Genomic DNA, 15,620 nt, shown 5'->3' on the forward strand with positions numbered 1-15,620 from the left:
CCTAAAGGCAGGTAACCTTCTGACCAACAGGAGCAGACAGGAAGATGAAGACGACAAGTCGCTAAAACAATTTGGATGGATATAGAGATGCTAAACTAATCACCAACTCAATATCACCATAATTTTGATAAGTAGGACAGTGAGCCCAACAATCAACATCACAGAAACAGATTATTAGGTTATTATTGTTTCTGAGAACTTCTTTACAAATTGGCTGCTGAATTCCTACAACAGTGACAACACTCCAAAATTACACCAATGTCTGTAAAATACTTCCGGATTTCATGAGGCCATGGAAAATGCAATATAACTCCTTTTAAAAAAAAACTCCCCTCAAGTCCAGTTAGTCTGTCAGAATTAGGGATTCTATGAAAAATGATCAAAGTCTGTCTTGATACTGTTGCTAGGTAGTACAGTACTTAAAGCTGAAAATGTGTTGCTGGAAAAGCGCAGCAGGTCAGGCAGCATCCAAGGAACAGGAGAATCGACGTTTCGGGCATAAGCCCTTCTTCAGGAATGAGGAAAGTTTGTCCAGCAGGCTAAGATAAAAGGTAGGGAGGAGGGACTTGGGGGAGGGGCGTCAGAAATGTGATAGGTGGAAAGAGGTCAAGGTGAGCGTGATAGGTCAGACTGGGGTGGGGGCGGAGAGGTCGGGAAGAAGATTGCAGGTTAGGAAGGCGGTGCTGAATTCGATGGATTTGACTGAGACAAGGTGGGGGGAGGGGAAATGAGGAAACTGGTGAAACCCGAGTTCATCCCTTGTGGTTGGAGGATTCCTAGGCGGAAGATGAGGCGATTGTGTGGAGGTGCAGGTGAATCTGTGGCGGGTATGGAAGTTTCCTTTGGGGCCTTGGAGGGAGGTGAGGGGGGAGGTGTGGGCGCAAGTCTTGCACCTCCTGCGGTTGCAGGGGAAGGTGCCGGGAGTGGAGGTTGGGTTGGTGGGGGGTGTGGATCTGACGAGGGAGTCATGGAGGGAGTGGTCTTTACGGAATGCTGATAGGGGAGGGGAGGGGAGGGAAATATATCCTTGGTGGTGGGGTCCGTTTGGAGGTGGCGGAAATGACCAGTACTTAAATGTTGCTTTTTAAAAAAATATTTGTCAAAGATTTTCACTTTGCACTTCATGGCAATTTTCAAGGAATACTAATTTACGAGAAAACATTTATACTGTATGAGAGGTTGATTAGTGGCAAATGGTTTCTGGTTGGTAGAGACATTATCACAGAGAATCTATTATTTAATGAGGATTGACAGTTAACCTCCAAACTGTTTAAATTTAAAACTGGACAGGTTAACTTTGTAAGGCAATTCTCTACAAAATGAATTGGAGAATAGCTGTCATCTATTTTATTGAGTCGAAATTGTTACTTTGTATTCTTTCTGCATGTTTAATAATGTGGCCCTGTGTATTAATACACATAACTTCAAATATGCCACATCGTGAACCTGACTGGTAATTTGCTGTCAGTGTAATTCTTTGCGGATTTTGGATAATTTAGCAAATGTTGTTCAAGCATAGAAGTACATCTATATTGATCAATGTTTTGTCAGTTTTGCAAGTGCAGGCTGTTTAGATGAAGTTTCTTGCTTGTTGTGAACAGCTGAAACAATGTTGTCTGATACAATCTGCTGGTCTTTGGCTACATTACATTAGTTGGCAAGCGAAATTCAGCACTCTCCTCTCATGCAGTATAAGTATTGTTTTCCTGTATTGTTTTCCTTAATTGTTTTTGAGAATTGTTCTGATGTGTGCAAGATGAAAAGCTTCGACAGAATGCATCTTTATCTAGCAATCTTCAGACTCGATAGTGTGGCATTACTGCCATGCTAAATGGATAAATTCAGACCAGATCTTTCATTCAAAACTTAATCTTCATAAGGCGCCTTAGACTATCAACACCAGCAGAATTGTATTCAACCATTACCTGTAACCTCATGGTTCGGAATATTACCCAATCTACCATTTCCATCAAGCTAGAAGATCAACCTCAGTTCAATGAAAAGTGCAGAACATCAAGCCAAGTTCAGCATCCAACCTAAACTGGCAGGACCTACAGTAAAGCTCTTCCAGTACTGCTACAAGGTTGGAATCCACCTGCCAAATATTGCATTAATTTTCCAGGTTGTAAACTGAATCCATAAATTATTACACCATCAATTTACTCTTGATTATCAGCATGCCGTGGAAAGTGTTGTCAGTGGTTCAGTAGGGTTATCAAAAGAGCAGTAACAACATCAATAATTGTTCATTGATGTTCAAATTGGATTATGTTTAGACAACATTAATCACAACTTTAATGCCATCTTTGTTCAAACTTGGCAAAAAAGCTGAATTCCAGAGGAAGAGTGACTGTCCTTGACATCAAAGGGTCTGAGTATAAGTTAATAGGAGTCAGAAGAAAAATTCTCCAATAGTTGGAGTCGTATCTAGCTGAAAGAAAAAAATGGTTGTGGTTGTTTGATGTCAATTATCTCTGTCCCAGAACATCACTGTTGTAACTTATGAGGACAGTGTCCTAAGTTCAACCATCTTCAGTTCTTTAATGATCTTCCCTCTATCAATAAGGTCAAAAGTGTAATTATAGAGTCATAGAGATGTACAGCATGGAAATAGACCCTTAGTCCAACTTGTCCATGCTGACCAGATATAACAACCTAATCTAGTCCAATCTGCCAGCACTTGGCCTGTATCCCTCTAAACCCTTCCTATTCATTTACCCATCCAGATGCCTTTAAATGCTGCAATTGTATCAGTCTCCACTACTTCCTCTGGCAGCTCATTCCATACACACACTACCCTCTGTGTGAAAAAGTTGCCCGTTAGGTCCCCTTTATATCTTTCCCCTCTCATCCAAAACCTATGCCGTTTAGTTCTGGACTCTCTCAACCCAGGGAAAAGACTTTTGTCTATTTATAAAATCATGAGGGGCATGGATAGGATAAACCTCTATAAAGTTACTGCTCAGCCTCCAACGCTCCAGGGAAAACAGCTCCAGTCTGTACAGCTTCTCCCCGTAGCTCAAATCCTCCAACCCTGGCAACATCCTTGTAAATCATTTTTGAACCCTTTCAAGTTTCATAACATCCTTCTGATAGGAAGACCAGAATTGCACGCAATATTCCAAACATGGCCTAACCAACATCCTGTACAGCTGCAACATGACCTCCCAACTCCTATACTCAATATTCTGATCAATAAAGAAAACCATACCAAATGCCTTCTTCACTATCCTATCAAATCTGTGACTCCACTTTCAAGGAACTATGAACCTGCACTCCAAGGTCTCTTTGTTCAGCAACACTCTCAGACTTTACCATTAAGTGTATAAGCCCTGCCCTGATTTGATTTCCAAAATGCAACATCTCACAATTTACTAAATTAAACTCCATCTGCCACTCCTCAGCCCATTGGCCCATTTGATCAAGATCGCATTGTACTCTGAGGTCACCTTCTTCACTGTCCACTACACCTCCACTTGCTTTCTCACACATCGCTAAACTTTTCAGGCTTGAGGAGCCTACGGAAAAAGGTTACTGTTTTGATTTGAATGGCTCCTTCAGTTCCAAGATTTGTAACATATTTAGAAATATATTGTATTTTACATGAAGGAAATGTTCACTATTTGTGGAACTAGTTCTGCTGTTTTGTCACCTACATATTGCCTAATTTGTAAGTGCTCTGCCTGAAGGCAGATCCTTGATTTATTACCTGTTGATGTTTCATGTTGAACAATTTTCTTGGCAGATTTTGACAGTAATGCTTTTCAATTGCAGCAGGAAGAGGCAGGTCTACCTCAGCTGAAAATTCAATTGAACCTGTACTATCAACACTACTATGAACTGCCAATTAGCCAACGTTAACAGGTCCCTCACTTCTACATGTCGGTTTAAAGCTTTGCGAAAAACAATTTTTTTTCCCCCAAAAGACTTCTGCCGAACATTTATCCCTCAACTAATTACATTCAAAAAGATTAAGCATTCATTATCCCACTGTCATCAGGCCTAATTTTTTAAAAAATCTGGATAAGTTTATTCAGGTGTTCCGATGAAGTTTTCATGAACATAGCACTATACATAGCACAGGAAATCATTGCAAAAACCTTTGAAAATTAATTCCACTTCCCTGTGGCCATCTGTATCTGCTTCAAAATTTTTGTTAAGCCATGTAATGATCTCTGCTTGAATTAATTCCATACTACTTAAATAAACTTGTCAAATCTCCTTGATTATTTTAAATTGTTATACCTCTTATTTGCAAATAATTTAGTTGATGAGGTACAAATAATACAAAATTATGAGAGGCACACAGAGGACAGATCGCAGGCACGTCTAAGACCAAATAACACAAGTTTAAGAGGAGGAGAAAGAGATTTAAAGAAGTATGAAAAAAAAGTGTTTCACCAACAGGGTGGTAGAAATATGGAATATGCTGCCTAAGAGAGTGGTACGGTGCCACATCTGCCAAGCATCTGGAACAGCACATAAAACGCCAGGACATAAAAGATCATGGACCAAGTGTAGATAAGTGGTAACAGTGTAGATTGGTGTTTATTGGTCAGCATAGATATGATGAGCCAAAGAGCCTGTTTCAACATTGTATGACTCTATGATTATGCTGCAAGATGCTATATGTGCAGCTTGTTTACTTTTTTGTTTCAGGTGGATCTTGTTTACATATTCATTAAAACATTTACTACAAGATATTACCAAATTCTGAAAACGGCAGGTACGGCTAATGTATGTTTGGGATTCTCATTATGAACTCGTTTCATTTTGGCTTCACAACATTTCATTTGTATTATTACTTGTCAATTAGATTAACATGACCATAACATTTGTGTAATCTGATAAATTGGGTACTTCACAACTCCATGTATTAAAGTAATACATTTGAATTTTTAAAAAACTATAACATCTAAAGCTTTTAGGTATAAACACAATTCAGACTGATGCAATGAAAGACTCCCATGGTTGTCGGCAAGGGCTCTATATAAAATGTAATTGGAATGTGATCCAAGACACAAAACTAAGCCTAAACTGTGGCATGGAGGTGATAGAATAAAAAAAAACATGGTATTGCTAGAAGATTACTAAAGTATTGAAGACATCATTGGTCAGAGTACAGGGCTCCCATTTCTCTACCAGGCCACCACAACTTCACCCAACCGATAACTAAACGCAGTAGGTGGACTTTAAATTTAGCACTGAAATTAAGTGGCTATTGATCCAAAATTGTCAACTGGGATAGAGTTTCAGAATATCTGATCAGTTTAATGCCACGTGATCATTCACACATTTGTATAATTTCTCCTTGATTGAGTAATAACATAAATTTAGTTATTTTCCAAGTAATTTAAACATTACAAAGCATTCTCCCCTATGGCCTGTAGCAGGTAACAAGAAAAATCAAAATTAGTATTCCCCAAATGTACAAGAAATAGCTAATTTCACTGAATTGAATGAAATGTACAAAACATAAAAGGATTTTAATTGCATCTCAGTGAAATACATTTTTACATATTACAGGTCATAACTAGATTTTGCTTTGGGTACTTTTTCCAGAGTAATACTTCAATCTCATACCTTTAGCAGGATCAGGTCAAAGCTTTTTGCAAGACTAAAAGCTCCTTACTGACAGCATGGAATTATGGTGTTAACAAAGTTCAGTCAACACTTAAACCTCATTAATGACAAATGCTGTTATTTTACTGTTCTTTTCCAATGGACAGATGGCAAGTTAGTTCCATACAACAAAATCTTTTTTAAAAAGAAAAACGAAAGATCTTTACTGACCCAAGCTATCTCCTCAAACACTGCAATACAACATTTAAATGTACAATTGACACCTCGCTCAATAAATTGATGTTAATTAGTTTCCAGTGAAAGTTAAAATCAAGTTCCCAGTGTGTCTGAATTTTTCTTCAAAAGAAAGAACTTTCCAGCTTCGTCTATAAGTTACATTGACACTGTCTATAAATAGCAAATATCTCAACAAAAATTCAAAGCTGATTGATATTTACATTAGTACAACTATACAACACTCTTTCATGCTACACAAACAAAAACAAACCAACTGGTGTCTGCTGATCGCAGAAACTTTAACCATATTCTTGCCAGTTATCATTCTCGATTCTAAACCTTTCAGTCACTTGAGGATATTAGCATTTGAATGTCCACAAATGTTGTGCCGCACTACTTGAAAGCTGCGGAGCGTTTTGCTTCGAACAGTATGTCTGGTTCTCCTGGGAACAGATCTTCATAATAGCTCTTCAAAATTTTAAACTGTCCACTACGAATAATAATATGAGGTCTGATTGAAGCAATATAATCACAGGCCTTCTTTGGAGTCCAGTGATGTAGCTGAAGAAAAGATTTAGAGGTAAACTGTTCAGATATTTGATTCAGAACATGATTAGATATGCATAAAGTAACTTGCAATATTTTATAGCTCAGTTGATTCAGTCACACAACTAGAGACAATAAAACAAATTAATTATCAGCAAACAATGAGCAGAAGTATGAACAAACAAGACATGCTGTTCCTATCAGAAGAATTTAGGACGTTCAATTAACTAGATTTTGCTATGTCAGCATTCAGAGGAAGATTAGACAGCACAGGACAATTTTAAAACTGTACTGAAATCTATTTTGAGTTGAAGGACCGACTTTTCGACAATCGGCAGCTGTAGAGATAAGCCAATTGAGAAGTGTTGAAAGTTCAATTCGTGGTGGTGGGCGGGGGGGAAAAAAAAAAAAAGAGGTGTGGGGGGAGAAAAACAGATGTTTTCAGATTAAAAGGCATAAGCATTTTGAGTTCAACAGATATACTTCAATGCAAATATGGGGTTAATAAAAGACAGCAAATGAAATACAAAAGATAGTTGGTAAAATCAGCCACATAAGAACCACAAAAAAGATATTAGAAATAAAATGATGTGAATCTGAAAGTGCTCAGCTATATCCATAATGGAAACATAGCTGAAGACAGCATAGAAATCTAAATATTTCTTGTTGTAACAGTCTCAGGATAAGAGTAGTTTAATTAATTGGGACCTTTAACAGTGCAAAAGGTTGTTTTTTTTAAATATTTAATCATCAGGATTGCACACGGAGACAAGATCAAGGTCAATATTCAGATCAAGTTGGATTGTTGGAGTGGGAGGAGGATTGGCAGCTGAATAGCAGCAGGCAGATAAGTTAAAATCAGGAAAGCAAATGAAATTACTATGAGATTATCACAAAAACACTGAATTAAAAAAGGGGAAGGAGGAATAGGGTAAAAATCAATCCATAAATGTTCTTTTGAATTCACTGTAAACTTAACATATACTGTAAACCAGTTATATATAACACATACATGTTAGTATAGTTTTATCTTCCAATTTTAAAGGAATATTTAACAACAAAAATCTGAAACAATCTTTTCCCTCCATTGTGAAATATGCAGTTTTGGGAAACAAAGTTTCAGATAATTTAGGAAGGGACAAATAAGTTGCTCCATTTTATAGGTTCACACATTCCACATTCTGCCTTTATCTAAAGTTATTTAAATCAGGATTGGACAACTGAATTTCTCAATATTACATATATCAAAGGGTACTTATTACATAGTGTCTGTTACTGACTTTTTATTCAAAAGTATATTAAATCACAGTAAATGCTTGAAATATACAAGAGGTCAGGCAGCATCTGAAGAGAATGACTTAACATTCTGATGAAAGAGTCAGAATTTTTACAGTATGGAAAGCAGCTCTTCAGTCCATCATGCTCGTGCCGGTCTTTCAAACATCCATTTGTTCTAATCCCATTTTCCAGCACTTGTTTCTCATCCTAATGTTTCAAATGTTCATCTAAAAAGTTCTTCAAGTTTTAAAAGGTTTCAGCCTCTACTACCTTTTTAGGCAGTGAGTTCCAAATGCCTACAACCCTCTCAAGGAGTAGATGTTCCCTCACACCCTCTCTAAACCTCCAACAGCTTACTTTAAAACTGTGCTCCCTGCTTATTGACCAATCTTCCAGTGGAAAGGCCCCTCCCTATCTACACTATAGATATCCTTTCGACAGTTGTATACCTCAAATCAAATACCCCCTCAAGCCTTCTGTGTTCTAAGGAAAATAAACCTAGTCTCTCAAACTATCACAGTTGAAATCACTCCAGCCCAAGCAACATTCCTTGCTCCCTTAAATACAATCACAATTTTCCCATAGAGTTAGGACAAAAACTGTACACATTACTCCAGCTGTGGCCTAGTGTTATATACAGCTCCATCATGATCTGAAACAGTAATTCTATTTCTCTCTTCACAGATACCACTGGACCCGCTAATTATTTCCAAACTTTTATGTTTTCACTTCACAGTTCCAGCATCTGTTTTGGCACTGAACAACAGGGTCCCACATACAGTTTTTAATAAATTTTATTGGTTTATTTCTGAAACACGACTGGGGCCACTACTATTGCTTTCTTTCCCCAATACCTGCCTTCAAAATCACAATCCCTTCTCACAAGATGCAGTGAAGAGAATAATGAAGGATGCTGAAATTGAAGGTATATTTCCACTTGTCATCTTGCAATTGGAATGAAGATTTTATGACAGTAAAGTCTTGTGGTAAAAATTAACTTACCTTTCTATAACTTATGCAAAGGTTACTCAAATTCAGTATTTTATGTATAAAATTACACAGATACATAATCCTACAATACAAATGATTGTGTAATTTGAAGTTTCTTAAAATTTTCAAAAACAAGATACCTACTCAACATTTACGCAGAGCAACCTCATTATAATAATTAATGCTTATTTCACTAAAAAAGACTTGGTCAACATACATTAATTAAATAAGCTGCCACCATAGTGGCACTGCGTGATCGCCCAGCCTTACAGTGTACATAGACACTGGTTCCATTTTTACGATGTTTAGTAAGAAAATCAACGCCTTTTCTCAGGTCTTCTAATTTTGGTACTCCGAGTATATCAACTGTGCTGAGACGCAACTGCTCCACGCCAAAGGATTCCCATTCCTGAAACACAACTTTGATTAGCAATTTAACTTAAAGTATTCAATTGGAATGTAACACTGTATGTAAGTTTGTTCGCCAAGCTGGAAGATTCATTTTCAGACGGATTGTCACCATACAAAGTAACACCCGTGAGCCTCCGGTGAAGCACTGGTGTCAGTGACCCACTTTCTATTTAGGTGTTCAGGTTTCCTTGGGTTGGTGACAATTTCCTGTGGTGATGTCATTTCCTGTTTTTTTTTCCCCAGGAATAAACCCTTTCAAAGGTGGTAAATGGGATCCCAAGTCAATGTGTCTGTTGATGGCATTCCAACTGGAACTCTATGTTTCTAGGCATTCTCATGCATGTCTCTGTTTGGCTTGTCCTAGGATGTGTTGTCCCAAATGAAGTGAAGTGGTGTCCTTCCTAATCTGTATGCAAGGATACTTGTGAGAGTGGGTCATGTCTTTGTGGCTAGTTGGTGTTCATGTATCCTGGTAGCTAGTTTTCTGCCTGTCTGTCCAATAGTGTTTGTTACGATCCTTGCACAGTATTTTGTAAACGACATTGGTTTTGCTTGTTGTCCATATTGGGTCCTTCAAGTTCATTAGCTGCTATTTTAGTGTGTTGGTGGGTTTGTGGGCTACCATGATACCAAGAGGTCTGAGTAGTCTGGCAGTCATTTCCAAGATGTCTTTGAAGTAGGGGAGAGTGGCTAAAGTTTCTGGATGTGTTTTATCTGCTTGTTTAGGTTTGTTACTGAGAAATTGGCAGACTGTGTTCATTGGGTACCCATCCTGTTTGAATACACAGTATATTGACTTTCCTCTACACTGCAGTGTGTGGTGGCTTGTTGAAATAATGTTCTAATGCAGCTTCATTTGTGGGTGGTGTTGGGATGATTCCTTCTCATCCAATCAAATCAGTCATCTCAACACCATTAGAACATTATTTCAACGAGCCACCACACACTGCAGCACAGGGGAACTATGCAGAGCTAATGAACTTGAACCCTATATAGACAAGCAAAACTAACGTCATTTACAAAATACCTTGCAAGAACTGTAACACAAACCACATTGGACAAACAGGCAGAAAACTAGCCACCAGAGTATACTAACATCAACTAGCCACAAAAAGACATGACCCACTCTCACTAGTATCCTTACATACTAGATGAGGAAGGACACCATTTCAATTGGGACAACACATCCATGCTAGGAGATGCCAAACAGACATGCACAAGAATACCTAGAAGCATTGCATTCCAACTGGAACGCGTTCAACAAACATTTTGATTTAGACCCCATTGACCACCCTCTAAAAGGATTTATTCCTAAAAAACAACAGGAAATGACATCACCACAGGAAATGACATCAACCCAAAGAAACAAACAAATACAAAGCGGGTCACGAACACCAGTGCTTCACCAGAGGCTCACTGATGTTTCCGAGTTTGGTGACCGAAATGTCTGATAACGAACCTTCCAGCTCAGCAAACAAACTTACATCTAGAATGCAACACTACAAACGATGTTTTATTTCTCAATATAAAAAAAAAAGAGTCACTTCTTATGTATAGTCTCAGTATAGAATCAATGTGTCAAATAATTTGGCTTCTGGTCACAAAGCATAGCCAAGCAACAGCACTGCCAAAGACAGGCATGAACATACCTGGTAAAATCTGAATGATAATGCTCATCACTGGCTGACAACCTACATTTAGAAAAGAACTGGTTTCCAATGATAGCGTGTGAGAATAAATCTTGAAAGGACTCATCACTTAATATTAACTAAATCAAGAAAGTGTAGAAAATAAGTGGTGTAAATTCAATGCAAGTATAAAAAGTGAAGAAATAAAAAAAATTCAATTGTAAAGAAACATTCCATACTTTTATTGGGGTTTCTCTGCATCTATTTTGCCAAAATATGAGAATCACATGAATATAGAAATCTTTATAAGGCTACAATTGAGAGACTGCATGCAAATGGAAACTTCCAATTGCAACACATTTTCATCCTGAGTAACAATACTAATGAGCTCCCTCAGTAAAAATCCTATTTTGATAACAAACCCAATAACACAAAACCTATATGCTTTCAGATTCTGCATCAAGTATTTTTGTAATTACTTTCCTTTTTGTCAGTTTGCAGGTTACAAAAAGCATCAAAGCAGCTGCTAAGGAAGTTCGAATCATAATAACATGAAACCAATGCATAGTACCCAACTGAAAGGTAGATAGATAAAGAGCAACATTCAGATGGATGATGCTATAGAGTGACTCATGATGAAAATGTGAATGTTTGAGTATCATGCAAGGAAATGGTTGGCTTGTGTCTGATATCCATTGTATTGAAATAGCCTTCAAGACACATGGTTTAGAATAAAATATGTAGCATGCTCACTGGGACAAAATACCAGACACCAGAGTGGAACTGTTTCCCAGCAAACATCAGTACTTTCCAGAGGAGAGAAAATAGAGAAAGCAGCAACCATGGCTCCTGGTCACATGAAACAGCTGAACTGCAATGCTTGAAGAGGTTTTTTTGCTTAAAATAAAAATCAATAACGTGCAATTCTTCTCTTTCATTTGATACAATGTTGTTCTGACAATTCTTAGTGATACATGAAATGACGATGTAGGAGTGAAATATGAAAATGATTAGTGACATTTGATGGTAATTACAAATTACAATGCTATTAAAAGGTTACTGTCTCATCTCAAAACTCCAAGTTATTTTGCATTATTCACCTGCTATCAATCCTTTCTGCAAAGGGATCCTACACTAAAAAAATCTGTTCCACTTCAATCCAAGTAGCACGTGAACTATTGAATACCTCCCCATTAAGTTTTGTTTTTCTACCTACCTTTGTTGTATTCACAAAAAATTTGGTTTCATAGTCTTCAGTCATGGTTATCACTCCTCGAACATTCTCTTTATTTACTAACTGTAAATCAAGTAAAAGAATCATCGAAGGAGATGTAGCAGACAGAAATGTGAACCTCAGGCAAACAGAGACAACGTAGACTTTTGCACAGAACGATCAAAATTTTTCAATAATACAAATTGAAGAATATCAGCAAATACAGAAGGTCAGATATGGGTTAAGGAACTGTCAATTATACTTGCTATATTACTGCAAAGAGATAAATATGCAATACAAATAAAAATTAAAATCAAAAACTGAAGTCTGAAATTGAGTAGAGAAACATAGAAATCTACTAAAGTGCATGTTACTTAAAGCAAGACTGGAGGTTGTAAAATCTAAAAGGCAAGTGGGATGCTGTATTTCATATAATCATTGCTCGTTGATACACAATTAGAGACTGGTGAAAACTCAGGTCACAAGTTTCTACCATAGATCTGTGACTGAACAGACTCATTTTTGAACATCAGATCTTCAGGCACATGGGACAACGTGTCCCACACGTTAGTGGGATCTACAGTGCTGGATTTGCTTCCTTTTCTTTCCTTCTGTGTCAGCACTCTGCCTCATTAAGATGTCTGGACTCAAAAGCCTGACGCCATTTAATGGACAGGTCAGAGTGCAGAAGACGCCCTTCAGCCTATCAAGTCTGCACCAATAACTACTACTAAAATGCGCAGTAATCTCAATTTCCTGTACTTGTCCCATGCTCTTAATGTTAATGATATTTCAAGTGTGCATCCAAATATTTTTTAAAGATTGTAAGTTTCCGTCCTCCACTACCTTCTCAGGCATAACATTCCAGATTCCCACCATTCGGAGTGAAAATGTTTTTCTCAAATCTCCTCTGAATCTCCTGACCCTTATCATAAAGCTGCACCCCTCATAACCGAGGCCCAAGGGGAGCAGCTGCTTCCTATTCACCTTAGGTATATCCCTCAATCTTATACACTTCAATCACATCCCTCCTCAGCCTTGTCTGCTCCAAAGGAAACAATCCAAGCCCATCTAATCTCTTCTTGTAGGTCAACTGTTCCATCTCAGGCAACATCCTGGTGAAGCTCTCTGCACCCTCTCCAGTTTGAGTCACTAAGTAGCAAGCTCCCTCCAACCATTAATGTCAATGTTTCAAGGATGATGCATTACAATAAAATAGAAGAAAGCATTAACTTGGAGTGTTAATAATGACAGTGTTGAATGTGATTGAGAACTCCATTGTAGAAAGGACATTGGAGTCATGAAATGAGTAAAATGCAAATTAGATTGACACCAGGATACTTCAATGACAGGATACTATTATAACGACTTCATCATGTGAAATGTGGACAATCAGCGTAACTTTAAAAACAAAACTTACATTAACATTTTAAAATTATTACAGGATAACTTCTTCAATCACAAGGGATTGAAAATTTCCTAGAAGTGACTGTGACAAAGACTGTCTTACTACTTTGAAATTATTTTGGAAGAAAAGGTCAGTAATAATTTTTAAAAATAAGGTGAATCACAAAGAAAAATATTTTAAAAAAGGTACTGGGATAATATTACAGACTCGAGATTTCCAATGCACAGCTAACAGTAGCCTACCCTTGGGAAGCCAGTATGTGATTCTTCATCATCCTAAGCACATTTTGACAAAACCTTCACAACAAGAATTTGTTGAACCAAGCAATAAATGGTGCAAGTCCTTTCTGATGGTTAAAGACTGTACACAGATGATCCGTGTAAAGCAGGAGCTTTGACATTGGTTCTGCTGGATCTTGGGGCAAATGCAGCCCAAAATCAGCACAAATGCAAAAAAAAAATGTAGACTTTAAAACCCCAACTACATTTGGTACAACTTTAGCTTCTCTCACCTTTGCATCAGTTTAATTTAATTTAAAATATTTGTCTAATCAGCTTGGTCAGAGACAGCATCACACACCACTCTGGAGAAAGTAGGATGTGAACTCAGGCCTCCAGATGTAGAAGTGGGGACACTGACACTGCACCACAAGAGGAGCTTAATAAACATCCAGCTCAAAACAAAGCAAAGAGCCACCCACAGTTATGGTCCATTGGCATCATCGGAAACATCAGTCAACATCTTCACACACAACAAATCAGTCTGCAAGTTGGAAGAACGACACCTTATCTTCTGCCTGGGCAGACTACAGCCCAAAGGCCTTAACACTAAGCTCCCTAATTTCATATAACCTTCCCACCCATCCCATGGCCCCTTCCCAACCCCACTTCCTCCCTTCTATTCCAACTACTGAACCTTTCTTCCAGCTACCAATCAGATTGACCCATCCCATCAACCAACCAGGTCTTACCCACTACTTTTATCCACCTATCACTACCTCACCATCCTAATACTCTCCTCTGCAGCTCCCGTTACCCTCACATCTAGTCCTGACGAAGGGTTAATACCCAAAACATTGACTTCTCCACCTCCTGATGCTGCCTGATTTGCTGTTCTTCCATCTGCGTTGGCCAACTTCATGCAACCCCGCCTCGCCCCTTCATACAGACTCCGCCCAGTCACGTGAGGCCCCGCCCCCACGCTTGAATGCGGGCTGACTCCAGGCCCCGCCCCCACGCTTGAATGCGGGCTGACTCCAGGCCCCGCCCCCACGCTTGAATGCGGGCTCTCTCCCCCCACCCCCCCGTACCTCATGGGTGAGTGAGCGGAAAGGTAGCGCCCCGATGATGACAGTCTGACCCCGCCCCCAGGCTCCATTCGCCTCTCTCTCCCCCCACCCCCCCGTACCTCATGGGTGAGTGAGCGGAAAGGTAGCGCCCCGATGATGACAGTCTGATCGATGCGGTCATACCAATGCCGGCCCCACACCTTCGACATGAAGATGTTATAACCCAGACTCGGCAAGAAAACGGCGCGCGCGAACAACGCCTCCATTACTAACGGCCACTTCCTATCCTTCACGTCCCCCATAAGCACCCTCCCCGACTTCCGGTCCGTCCTCCGAGCCGCTTCCCCCCCTCCCTTCCCCGGCACCTCACTGGTTCCTCCTGGCGGCAGGAATGTCCTTTTTTATTTCTCCAGGGTCAGGGATTGTAGATACTGATCACCTGAAAAAGAAAGCACAAACGACTGCTGATGTCAAATAAAAAAACGTCTCTTAACGAAACTGTTAAGTTGCAGAAGGAAGCCATTTGGCCCATCGTGGCTGCACTAGCTCTATTATTCAGTCTAACTCTTACTACCTTGTGCCAGCCTCTGCTTTTCCCCCATTTCCCTGAAAATCATTCCTCGTCCATTTCCCGCACCTCCGCCCTCAGACCCCATCCCTCCAACCGTAACAAGTACAGAACGCCCCTGGTGCTCACCTTCCACCCTACCAACCTTTGCATAAACCAAATCATCCGCCGACATTTCCACCACCTCCAAGCAGACCCCACCACCAGGGATATATTTCCCTCCCCACCCCTTTCCGCCTTCCGCAAAGACCGTTCCCTCCGTGACTACCTGGTCAGGTCCACGCCCCCCTACGACCCACCCTCCCATCCTGGCACTTGACCCTGCCACCGCAGGAACTGTAAAACCTGTGCCCACACCTCCTCCCTCACCTCCATCCAAGGCCCTAAAGGAGCCTTCCACATCCATCAAAGTTTTACCTGCAAATCCACTAATATCATCTATTGTATCTGTTGCTCCCGATGCGGTCTCCTCTACAATGGGGAGACTGGGC

The 15,620-nt window shown here is 39.5% G+C and overlaps 1 protein-coding gene across 4 annotated transcripts; it reads right to left on the reverse strand.

Moving 5' to 3' along the window:
* Positions 1-5,467: 5,467 nt before the first annotated feature.
* ptpmt1 (protein tyrosine phosphatase mitochondrial 1) lies at positions 5,468-14,896 on the reverse strand. 4 transcript variants are annotated; one of them, XM_043705501.1, is made up of 4 exons: positions 14,681-14,892; positions 11,869-11,949; positions 8,831-9,022; positions 5,468-6,360 (listed from the first exon to the last, which is right to left on the reverse strand). In XM_043705501.1, the coding sequence occupies exons 1-4, from the start codon at positions 14,861-14,863 to the stop codon at positions 6,193-6,195; spliced, it is 624 nt and encodes a 207-aa protein (XP_043561436.1). In that variant the 5' UTR covers positions 14,864-14,892; the 3' UTR covers positions 5,468-6,192. The 4 variants fall into 4 exon arrangements, with proteins under 4 accessions (XP_043561436.1, XP_043561439.1, XP_043561438.1 ...); XM_043705504.1 differs by lacking the exon at positions 14,681-14,892 and adding an exon at positions 14,362-14,409; XM_043705503.1 differs by lacking the exon at positions 14,681-14,892 and adding an exon at positions 14,341-14,409.
* Positions 14,897-15,620: the final 724 nt, after the last annotated feature.

Source organism: Chiloscyllium plagiosum, chromosome 16 (assembly GCF_004010195.1).
Source record: "Chiloscyllium plagiosum isolate BGI_BamShark_2017 chromosome 16, ASM401019v2, whole genome shotgun sequence".
Taxonomy (NCBI): domain Eukaryota; kingdom Metazoa; phylum Chordata; class Chondrichthyes; order Orectolobiformes; family Hemiscylliidae; genus Chiloscyllium; species Chiloscyllium plagiosum.

Coding starts and splice junctions, on each gene's coding strand:
- ptpmt1 (XM_043705501.1), bottom strand. CDS start 14,863: ATGGGGGACGTGAAGGATAGGAAGTGGCCGTTAGTAATGGAGGCGTTG. Junction 11,950..14,680: donor TCCGCTCACTCACCCATGAG/GTACGGGGGGGT, acceptor CTTGATTTACAG/TTAGTAAATAAAGAGAATGT. Junction 6,361..8,830: donor TGGCAGCTTATTTAATTAAT/GTATGTTGACCA, acceptor TCTTTTCTTCAG/CTACATCACTGGACTCCAAA.